A 12,338-nucleotide genomic window follows, 5' to 3' on the forward strand; every position below is an offset into this window, starting at 1 on the left:
ATATATATATATATATGGGAATCACTTCAGAGGAGCTCATCTCTCTCATTTCTTCATTTATGAATACACATTTTGACAGAGCATATCATAAAAAGCAATATCGTGTCATATAAAGCAATATTTCACACATGCAGCATGGAGGCTGGCCTCAGCGAGAAGACAAGCTCATATAAGGAAGCTGCTGCTGTCGCCTTGGATATTACCATCTGCATTTCTGACAGGTCAGAGATATATTCAATAGGAAGTGTGTAATCACCACGAGGGACGGGGGAACACGTCCCCCTCCAATATATGAAATATGGATAAATGTCCACCCCAATATTTTCAATGTCATCGGATACTCCAAACTCCAGACTTTGTTGGAGGTATGAGGACATTTTGTTATAAACAGGAGCCAGACTGACCAGTGAGACAATTGGTTACTTCCAGAATGCATTAGACTGTATACACACACACACACACACACACACTTAGTCCCCCCCCCCCCAGTGTTGCTCTTGATCAATATTATTCCTCCTTAAAAATACTCTGTTTACCCTGAGCTACCCTGAGCTGCCTCGAAGTGATCCATCAATGTCACAGAGGCATGTGGGGCCAGTCTGGCAGATTTCCTCTGCTTCATAAGTCATATCATCACATCAGCAGTGGAGATTGTGCAAATACTTCGTACAAGTGATGCTATTCAAGCCACTACTCAATATGCTGACAGATATTTATTAGATATAGGATGGTGCTGAGTAGTGGGCTTTTCCAAATGTGACTGGCCTTCACAGTCGGCTTCAACATTTACCTAAATACCCTCCCCAAGAGTAGTATCCTCTTCAAATGTATGTATTATTAATTTAGGCTCTAAGCCTTTATAGACTAAAATCCAAATTATTAAGAAAATGAAACATTTGGGTGTTTTTCTTCTGCTTTTCATTCTGCTCGTGTTAGAACCTGCTGTTACACAATTGATGAGCCGATGGGTTGTTTTTACACTTTCAGCATCTTCCACTTAAAAAATGTCTCCGCACACTCCTGCATCCTCATTAAAAACCACACGGAAGGAGCGCTTACTCAGAAAGGCTCTCCTGGCAGGTGGGAACATGATGCTAAGAACTGCCTTAAACGAGATCTTTAATGTTATTATTATCATCTGAGGTGTACGGCTCCTTTTTGGGGAGAAAGATGAAAACTATGCCAAATTTAAAGCAGTTTTTGGGATCAGGTTGGAAGCATAGTTTCTCTACAAATGATGTTTGTGGTACATGTACTTTGTGTGTGTCTATGTGTGTGAGACAGACAGAGAAAGTGAAGGAGAGACAGGATAGGCAGAACACATTCACACTGCTTGCCCTCAGCAACCCAACTTATCGTCATCAGCACTGTTAATGATGGAGCCTGCAGGCACAGGGCTTCCAAAAACACAAACAGCACACACATAAAAATAGTCATTCATGAAAGGTGCAAGGGGGGAAATGTGTCCCAGCCTGTTCCATGCTATCAGAGCTTTTCTATTTCAGCACCTGGTTGCATCAGGGGTTCGCTCCGAGTGCTGAGCTGCAAAAGCAAGCAGGGGAAGTTGATCCCCTTCACCTCCTCCATGCTATCTATGGCACTATTGCCATTACATTATTGTGTTATTCCCGATACCTTTGCTCTTTGCTCGGTAGACTTTTCAACCAACCAAATGCAGTGTAGATGTGGATAAATCACATCTGTGAATCTTATTTTAGTTGGCAAACATATCATATCATTTTAATACTTCACATGACTGCCAAAAGCACATTTTCAAACTTGGACTGTGGTGACAGACATCAGAGTCTGCTGCACAGTTTTCATCCCACATCTCACCTCCCAGTGGTTCTGCTGTGACTGGCTCTTGAGCTGGATCAGCCAATCCTGTTGGCCGTCAAACACAGCACAGTGGTGCATGGTGATGATGAGGGGCCGAGTCAACAAGGCCCCGGGGGGTCCACAGCTCACCACAGGGCTCAGCACTGTTTGGCCATCTTCAACCGAGGGCCTGGAGGTGCACAGAGAATAACACGCATACAGGTGCACACAAATGCTGTTTAGTGGCAATGTGACAGCAGTCTCGGTGTATTTGTGACATGGTGGAGTTGACAGGGGTAAACACAGCTCTGGGGGGCATTGATGTGGCTGGCGGCACTGCATACCTCATGTTGTCCTTCCTCTGAACCGTCACATACATCTCATACACTCTGCCCTGAGGAATGGCCCCTGCTGGAATAAGCAGACTCACACCTGGGGAGCACAAACACAGACAAACAAACAGGCACGCATAAGAGTTGTGAGTTGGCAGGTAGATCACAGGAGTCTTTACAACGTGTTTTGCTGCCCATGCCAATGTCATGAATGTGTTTAACAGGCTTCTTCTGTTCAACGTAAAGTCAGTGAGAGCACAGACACACCAGACCAGCATAAAAAACTACAAAATATGAATATTACATATGTATATTTACACTGTGAAACCAAGGTCCCTAACACTCTTACTTATAATGTATATACTATTTGGATGTGCATTAATGTACCACTAAAGAGTTAAAGACCCAGAGAAAAGTGAATATTATTTTATTAACAGAAGTATAATAATTATCGCAATTCCCCCCCAGCCCCACTTATAAAAAACGATTGCAGTTTATTGCCGTCTCCTATGGCAACAGGAAATGGTGTGACATTTCATTTCTAAAATCAATGATCTCTCTGCTCTTCATAGCGGTCTCATAATGTTGCAGCCAGCATGATTTACATTTTTCTCATCTCAGATTGATTTGATATGATGTCCTGTCCAATGTGTTTCTTAGGACCCTACCCCCCCACGTCTAATGCACAAACATACACACAGAAACGAACACACACACACGCACACACTTTCTCTCTGGAGGGGTTTCTCAGATGGCTCATTGATTTCCCATGTCCTTGTACTGAACTTTTCAAAAGGTGACAGACAGCTTCTCTTGCTAGCTAGCAAGGCAATCACAACTCTGCCACGGGGACGTCTCACACACTGCCACTCTCCCTCACAGCAAAGCTTCAAAAGAGATAGGAAGCGCATTTTAAGATGCTAAATACCAAACAGCCACACTGACGGTGCCACAAAATATTGCATGACCCAGACTCGCGCACAGATCAAATATCAAATGTGCTCTCCGTCTCCCTCTGCCTATGTAACTTGATGAGGTGGCTGAGCACAACTAGCAGCTCAGAACATTTTTTTACAGGAATCAAAAAAAAAAAAAAACGAAAAAGGGAAAAGTTAAGAAACTTGAGGAGTCGGTGTATCCTTTAATGTCTGTGCTCGTTTGTCTTTGTCTGTCAACATGCATCTCTGGCATGTTACAAACAGCCCACATGTGTTTGAAGTGAGGCCAGCATGGAAACAGTATGCCTCTACATCAGTGCACACACCTTAGGTATCCATCAACCCTCGTCATACTGTGTGCAGTTAACACACTGACGTGATGTGACCTTGATCCTGCAAGGTGGTAAAGAAACAGCTCAGATCTCATACATCTGGAACATCATTTATATCGTATTTCAGCCCAGTTTAGTCCGCATTTTCAAAAATGTACCCGTCTGTTAAAGGTAGAAACAATCATACCAGTAGGCTGCTCATTGTCATTTGTTTTGGCACATTTCACCATGTGTAGTGAGAAATGTTTGCTTTGTTACAGAGACTTAAAGAAAAGCGCAATCCCACTCTCATCTGTCCGCTAAATATAAAGCTACAGCTAGCAGCCAGCTAACTTAGCTTAGCATAAAGACTGAACCCAGGGGGAAACAGCCCGACTCTGTCCGAAAGTCACTAAATCTGCCTACCAGCACCTCTAAACACTATTCAACACTTTATATCTTGTTTGTTTCAGAGGTACCAGGAAGTTACTGCACAAAGCCAAAAAAAGGTCTGGGGTTTCAAGTGCCCATTTCATGGAATCTTTAAGGGAAACATGTTGGGCCGAGAATATCATCACTTATGATGAATAAAAAAAAAATGAATGGCCCCGCAGAGGAAGAGCTGATGGATAATCTATCTCCAGACTAGACTATGGAGAGGACTTAACCCGACCGGTTGGAAAATATATGCACACCCACACATATTCTCGCATGCACGTATACAATTATACTAAATGTGAATAGAAGCTTTAAAAGCACCTGAAAGGAGCCACGGGTAGATGCTGCTCCAATTAACACAGACAAAAGACAGCTAAGGAGTTTCAAGATGAACTGTGAATTTGCTGGAACTTGGAGATCCCTCTTTCATGAATGAGAGCGCATTTATTCCTTTCTTATACTATGCTTATCTCTGCATATTTTGAAATACGCAAACATTTCTGCCCGGTTAAACATATGAATCCTCAATGAATCACAGATCAACACACACAAATGTGTCTCGTTTGTCCGGCACAGTACCTGAGTTGGGCACAATGAGGTGCCCCCCCTGGGAGCTGAAGGAGCCCAACGCGGTGCAGGATGGATCCCGAGTACGGAGCAACGTCTGGGTCTGTGTGCGACGGCCCATCGTGCAATCGTTGTTGTCCAGGAGGCAGTGTGGTAGCTTAGGCGACAATTTGGAGGAAAATTCCCCCCCCAGGTCATCTTGTGGGGTCACTAAACCTGAGGAGTTGTACACCTTAATCTTCAGGTTGGGAAGAGGGTCCAGCAGAGGGGAATTAGTCATGGGGATTTTGTCAGCCACATCGTGGAGGGCGTAGACGGGGCCGCGGTACATGGCGGCCGCTGAGGTCAAGTCGGGAGGTGATGTTAGGAGATCAGCTGGAAAAGAAAAGAAAGTGACATCAGTCACGCAGAGTAAATGCCTTGAGAGAAGTGTTGCGGTCATCGCATACTCTTTCCAACTGGCAGGAAGCCACCAGGAACTAAAGTGCTGGCGGCAATCAGCAAGACTGCTGCTTGACTTTACTCATTTGTTTTTTCGCTCATTAGGGAGGTCCACCTCACCACCCAGAAATATTACTCAGCCAGAGAAGTTATAGGCACAGCTGTGATTCGCGAGTAACAGATGGCATCACTAACGCTCGGTTTACCCAATAGGTACAAGGATTAATGTTCACTAGCTGTGCTGAGTGGGTGGAGCGATAGCAGTGGGAGCGCTCTCTCTCCTCCAGCTTTCCCACTACCTCCAACCCCTCTCTCTGTAGAAGTACAATAGTTGTAGTCGTATTGATGTTTGTGTCATTATTATAAATGCTACATATAAAATATGAACGACTGTATAGGAATAGTAGTTGAGGTGTGGTCAGAATTATTGCAGTATTCTCATTATGTCTCAAGCCTGTTCTTTAAATAAGTAAGCCTAAATGTTCTACACGAGTTAAGAAATGGCTCAATATGAATAAACTAATATTATTTAGCTGACATTGACAGTGAGTACAGACAGATAGACGGGTCTTGATTTGTTTATCTGACACCATCAGGTCCTGTACAGTTATGAATACAGTTATGAAATATACTTGTAAACACATTTTTCCTTTACAAATATTCTTAAAGCTATTTAATCAAAGGAAAGTCTGTCGCATTAACACGATGGTTTACTTGACTGTGTGTGTGTGCCTGTTGCTGTTGTTTGCAAATGTTCTTCTTCTGTTCAGTGGTGGATTAGCAGATGTCTTTGATGTGTGTTTAACAGTGACAACAATCCTACATTTAGCAAAGATTTTGGTTTTAAATACCCAAATCTTCTCCTCCTGTGTATTGTTCTCTCTTTTTTTCCAGCTTTTCTTTATCTAGTTCCTAAAACATCAGACTGACTTTTACATTTACAGCAAACAATTCCTCTGATCCGTCTGTTTCACTGCTGTGCTATTGTCCAGCTCACTGCCACCTGCCCTCAACTCTGCATCTTATCTTATGCAAGTCATGCGCCACCAGCCCAAATCGAATTAAGAGTTTAATATGCGAGATGCAGACTGGCCTTATTATGCCTTAATGAAGGGGCATAGTTCGGTCTACCATCACAGAGACGAGCAATTTAATAGTTTCATCGCCTTGCTCGCAAAAAACACGTCGTCTGTATTTCTCTCACAAGCTTCCTGCTCATCTACAGTCAAAATGGCACATTTACATTCACATCATCACCAACACACACGTGGCGCCAGAGCAGCTGAGTCAAACTTATCTCACCAGGTTAATGCGATGGGTTGCAAACGCCTGATATTACAGTTATGCAATCATTGGCGTATTCAAACTGACTGTGTCTGTAACAACACGGAGTATCGAAAACTGTCGCTACCAAAAGCAACGATCGAATGCCCGGTCAGATTTATTGTCTTGTTTACCTCATTGTCTTTAACTCACAACTTTGCGAACATTTTGGTATCTGTATTATATTATTATTGTCTCATAATTATTGTACCTTAATTCCATCTGATGTTCACTAACTAACTCACAGGTGATATAAAGGAAATCATGTATGCATGTGAAAACAAGACATAAAGCATGTGCCCACAGATGCACACTAATACATGCAGGCAAACACACACACAGAATAAACGCATATCAATACTGAGCCCCACCTTTGCGGGTGGTCTTGATGCTGACTGGCTGGAAACCTCCATTGAGGGCGGAGGAATCGATGATGTCAGAGTCAAAGTCGCGGTGGTTCTTCCTGTAGATGAAGAGCGCCACGACGACCGAGATAACCAGGCACATGATCACCGCGATGACAATGCCCACGTACAGAGCTACATCATCTGTACTCGGGGCCACTGGCGGAGGAGTGGGAGAGACAAAAGACAAAAAGAAAAACAGTCTTTTAAGATCTCATGAGTTCACATCAACAGCTTTCTTTCTCAGTATGCAGGGGTTGTGATGAAGCCATTATCAGCAGACTAATATCCTGCTTTAAGATTGAGCCGGATATTAATAACCATCTACTGGGAAATAAATGCATACAGTTCTCCTTTTTTTTTTGACTGTGGTTAACGCTGGCCCGCTGGGGCAAATAATCTGGGCGTTGATTAAATAACAGAGGACACTCTTAATTGTAAAAAGTGAAACGGGATAATGATGCATGTACTGTAGAGAGTCACACACAACTTTATCTTTTTCTCATTTCAGCTCGGCCATCTTGCACTCAATGTTGGCTGATGTTACACACTAAAGGGCACACAAATAGCTCTTCCTTACAAAGATATCTGCTGAACATATGCTGGAGTCATGATGTGTTGTGCGTTGGAGGGGCCTGTACACCATACATCATACAGATAACTAGAAAAACAAGAACATAAATATAATGATGATGAACTCCGCGCACAACGACGCAATTAATAAGGACGGCTGCTCCGGTGTAACCCAATGACACACTGTCCTAACAAGCAGACTCAGAAGCGAGATCAAAAGTCCTGAAGACGGAGATATAGATGTTTTCATCTTCAAATTACCGAGCTATGTGTTGGAGTTCAGAGTCTGCTTCTGTCTTTGTTCTTAAACACTGAAGATAAGATCTAGAAAGAGCTTGCATTTCTCAAACTGTCTTTCATCTCCGTCTCCCTTCCCGGAGTCTTTCTGTCCTCTTTCCAGCTGGAGTAACCTCTGTGATTAGCGGGCCTGGCACGGACACGGCGGTCTTGGAAACGCAGACTCAGACAGACACTCATTACCGATCAGACCTTTTAATGGATGCCTACTGACAGTCTGAACTATAGCGTTTGGTAAAGAATGTTCTCCACTGTCACCATGTTGACAATAGAGGAGAAACTCTTCTTCAGAGGTAGCGAAATGTAAAAATAAAGTTATTTGATCAGAGAAAAATGTCTGATAAGATCATTTAAGTATGCAAATGCACCAGAATCTGCACCAGCAGAGGGCAGCATCAACCATAGATCCATACACAGCACTTTCAGGACACGCATGATGCTGAGCATTTGTGTAAATTAGCCTCATGTGTCTCAGGGATACAGATGGCACTCAATCTGTGTGTCCAGTGTTCTCTTGTACAAAGAAGGAGAAAAGCAAGAGAAGGGAGTGTTTTGTTGACAATCCAAAGCCAGAAGTTGTGTTTTTTAGCACATCCTTGGTCTCCAAGAGTAAACGCGTGCAGCTTCGTTTTCTCTAGTTATGACTTGATGTTTTTTTTAGCTGGATGAACAGGTTTTAAATCTAACTAAACAAGTACGTCATTCAACACTCAGTTTAAAATCCATGATATTAAATGCTCTTCGAGAATATCTATCGACTTCAAATTGGGTATGACCTTCACCAGGGCGTTAATTGTTGCTCGCTGTATTAACGAAGTGATTAAGAATGAAAGTAGATAGTTTCTTTCAGTTGAGATGTACTGAATGGCCACGGGAAGACTTCATTTCCCTCGGTCCCAGGATGCATGTGGCCTCGCTCTCTTCATGCAACCCTAACTGAGACATCACATTAAAGAAGAGTGTCAAGATATATCCTTATATATGTTAGGCCTCTAATCCTTCTTCAAGCACAGACACGAACAGAAAGCAGAGCAGGGAGCCACTGATGAAAGTCTGAAAATGTAATTTCACTGTGCTTCTTCTGCAAGCTTCCCTGCAGTTATTTAACATATATTCCCTCAGTCGAACAATCTCCCATCCACGCTTTGATGATAAAAGCAGCAACCTGCTCAGTGTACGCATTAAAATGTATCACTTAGATTAATACATCCCTTTGAACATGAGCCATTGTCGGAGAGGGGAAAGTACAGGAAATGGGAAATGAAAGGGATTATTGAACACTTCATTCTCTAGGAGGACGCAGAGATTTACAGAGGGAGGGTGGAATACAGAGAGAAAAGTATGAGAGATATGCACTGCCAAAGACACAGTGGGTTCAATTCTTTGGCTGAGTGCCTGAGCTCCCGACGAGGCAAAGTGTCAAGGCTGAAGTTCTTGAGGGGCAAGAGGGTCAAAGGCATCGTCAGCTCTGAGTTCGACAATAGTTGGTAAACAGGTAGAGACACATTATGAGATAGGGCAGAGCGGAAATCAAAAGAGGAAATGCCCTGAGGTGGGTATCTGCAAGTAAAATAACAGAAGAGCAGCAATGAAACAGAGATGGACATAAAAGGGCAATGGCAAATATTTGTTGTATTGTTTTGTTTTACGTTCATGGGAAAAAATACCACTTGTAAAACGTTGCCGTTTGCAATATAAGAAAGGTTTTTTTTTTTTTTTAACTCTAAACTTATTGTAAAACCTTTCAACAAAGATTAGAGACAGACATGAGCATGAATGTAGAAATAATGTTGAAAAAAAACAAATGATAAAAAAACAAACAATAACTCACATGAATTTCCAAAATCACTCTTGTCTTTTGCCTCAGAGGACTTCTGATATAAGGAACCTTGAAGAGAGGTAGAGATTGTGGGTAGCAGAAAGAGTAGGGAAGGTAAGGATGGGGGAGGGTGGGAGGGGGAGATGGCGAGAGAGGGATGATGAAAATCAAATTTAAGCCAACAGAAAAACAAACTCAACAAATGAGACAGCAACAAACTCATGAGTAGGAGTGATGACACAGGGAAGCGATCTTTCTTGATTTGGCCCCTCCTCTCCAGATTCGGTGTACAGAGTATAAAGATGGATGAGAGGAACGGGGGGGGGGGGGGGGGCATGGAGGTTCGGTGTGGTAGTGGTGTGATTCATCAACTGGGCTTACTGCCTTAGCAGCAGCAGGACTGAGGAGGGGAATGGAGGGACTGATAAAGTGTGGGCTCCAACAACAGAGTCAACAGAACCAACAGCCTTGCATATGTCACTGGAAGGTGGATGGAGAGGTTCGTGCAAGAAATAAAAGGATTGCGTATGTTCGGAAAGCAGGAAATGGAAAAAGGTTGAAGAATGCAAAATCTTCCACATAGATGGTTTTTGGGCCGTAAACCGGGCTTTTGGTTGGCTCTGTTGTTTGTTGACGCGAAGGAGAAGCAGCGCAGAATGGCAGCCAGGGATAGTGCACTAGTGCACAGAATATTCAGTCTCCCTGGGACATCCATAAACAACTATACAAACAATGAAGTCCTTATTGGAGAGGGAGAGAGCCACGGGCAGACAAGTGGACCGACAGGAAAATCAATGACTTGATAGATGGAGCTGGTGTGTTCATGTAATCAGGCAAAGGGAAGGCCAGGATGGAGCAGGGGGGGGGGGGGGGGGGGGACTGTCATGGTCAGTCTAACGGATGGCCCATTTGAACCCATCCTGTAGACTTTCTATTCATCCGTCAGTCTACAGGATAGCGAGAGTAAAAGCATGCTTCAGTGGGTGGCCTCCAAAGGAAACCTCAGCGCCCCAGAGAGACACAGATTATTCCTTACTGACAAAATGAGAGCCGAGGAGGAAGAGGGGACTCGTAGTGCAGGAAATCACTGTCTGGGTTTCAGACATTACTTCCTTGAATGTGGCAGATTTTCATCCTCGGAGAAGAATACTGTCATGTGGCAGAACTGATGTCGTCCTACTTCTTGGTTATGAATCTACACTTAATGGCATTCATGATTATACGCCAAAGACATTTATATCCAATCAAAACTTTTCAGAGTTTTTTTGTCAGAGTTGGGAAGTTCTATCTGAACAGGCAGAGTGCAAACCTCTCTCGATCAATCTGTAGATACATAACTTTGTTAACTCCTAACCCCAAACTCACCGACAGTCTAAATGTGATGAACAAGCTGCAAAGTAAATTATAATACAACTATCTCCTTTTTGATTCAGGTCAGTCGTGTTTTTGTGCAGCGATGGAGACAGAGCATCTCGAGTTCTATTTCCAGCTCTGGTTGTATATCAAATTCCTTCGGCAGATTTCTGCGATGGATTGCAATTGAAATGATTTAAATAAAGTCAAACAACAGAAAATAAGATCAAGCTGCAATGGAATCCACAGACACGCGTTTGCTCAGATCCCAGCCCTGCACTGGAGGGAGCAGATCAGCAGTCCGAGGTGAGTTCAGATTGCACACAACTTCCATTCCCAATCATATTTGCCATAATGTGAGCTTTTAGATCATGGGCCGTTCTTCTAAATGCTAGTGGAAATGGTCATTAGCATTGACATAAGTGGCTTCACCCTCTTAGCTTCCAAAAGAAATCAATCCCTGAAACGATCCTGAATCTATATCATTATGGCTTTATACTCTCTGCAAGCTGGCCATCAATCTACCGAGAACTAACGCTTCTGTGATAGGCTGAGTCGCGGAAATAAAATAAGATGAATAAGACAAATAAGAGTACTTATGAGAGTTTTTATAGATTTTTCCCCTGATGTTTCTATACACTGTAGACATATGACCCTGGCTATAAAATCCGCTAATGCATTCCTCTGATGCTGACGCAAAATGAAATCACTGAGCACTGAAGTCATAGTTTCCTGTTGGTCCTCCATACATATGGACAGGCAGTACGTGTTTACTTTGGACAGACGCATGCAAATCCATCAGCGCCTAAAGATGCATATTTGCCGCCAATGTGACGTCAACCGTAACCTATAGCACATCATGTCGACACCATACTGCTGGTTGCGGTTAACAACCCTTCAGTGCTGGAAAAATCTCACATCAGCTGCACACAGTGACGGCCTGCTGTATCAAATTCTAGACATCCAGCAGCAGAGCCTGTGTTATATTATTAGTGTCACAATCACTATGTGTAGGAGGTTATACACATAATGGAGGCATCTGTGACCGTGTGTGGGGGTCTAACACCTTCAAAGATGTTCATTGGAGGGGATTGTTTTCTTAAACTAGACACAGAATTTAACTCAGTTACTGTGCAGTCTTTCCAGCTACCTCATTCTCTTCCACTTCCTCTTATTACAGGCAAAGAAAAGAAGGCAAAGACTGTTTCAGTCGTTGAAGTTCAAGGTATTAAATACTTATCCCAGTTGCTTCTTAACACTGCAGTAAACACACGCGTGCAACTGCAGCAGGACTCCAATCTGTGACTGTATTATAAGGGAGAGGGAGCACTAAACTGCGTGGCTGTTTTCAACTTGCTGGAAGAAAGAGAAGCAGAAAACATTTCTTTTTGTGGCTGCACCACAAACTGGCGTTGGCCTTTTTTTTGCCGGCAAACAAAACAGTAAAAGCAATCGAAGGATTGTGACTGATGAGAAAGAAATGCTGGTGCATCTTGGGAGACTTTGAAGTCATTATAAAACTGGATTATTATGTCGTCCGCAATACTTGCTCACTTTGCAACACATGTAATTGCCAGCAGGAAAAGGAGGGCAAGTCTACACTTGTGCCACTTTGTGGCCACGCGTTTCCTCTCAGTTTTTAAATTAAAGTAGCAATCAAAGCAGTCGTGTAGATGTGACCCCCTTTATGTAATTACAATAGACTCACTTATTATTATTTTAAA

The 12,338-nt window shown here is 43.0% G+C and overlaps 1 protein-coding gene across 2 annotated transcripts in view; it reads right to left on the reverse strand.

Moving 5' to 3' along the window:
• The window catches only part of unc5cb (unc-5 netrin receptor Cb), a 99,168-nt gene that overhangs the window by 7,573 nt on the left and 79,257 nt on the right, over positions 1-12,338 (reverse strand). The window contains exons 8-12 of one of the 2 annotated variants that reach the window (XM_079289696.1): positions 9,274-9,330; positions 6,540-6,731; positions 4,417-4,779; positions 2,163-2,250; positions 1,837-2,008 (exon numbers count right to left, since the gene is read on the reverse strand). In XM_079289696.1, coding sequence (XP_079145822.1) covers positions 1,837-2,008; positions 2,163-2,250; positions 4,417-4,779; positions 6,540-6,731; positions 9,274-9,330 — 872 coding nt within the window. The remainder of the gene's footprint in view (positions 1-1,836; positions 2,009-2,162; positions 2,251-4,416; positions 4,780-6,539; positions 6,732-9,273; positions 9,331-12,338) is intronic. The other variant, XM_079289697.1, reaches the window with a different exon arrangement.

The sequence above is a fragment of the Melanostigma gelatinosum genome (assembly GCF_949748355.1).
Source record: "Melanostigma gelatinosum genome assembly, chromosome: 18".
NCBI classification, from domain to species: Eukaryota; Metazoa; Chordata; class Actinopteri; order Perciformes; family Zoarcidae; genus Melanostigma; species Melanostigma gelatinosum.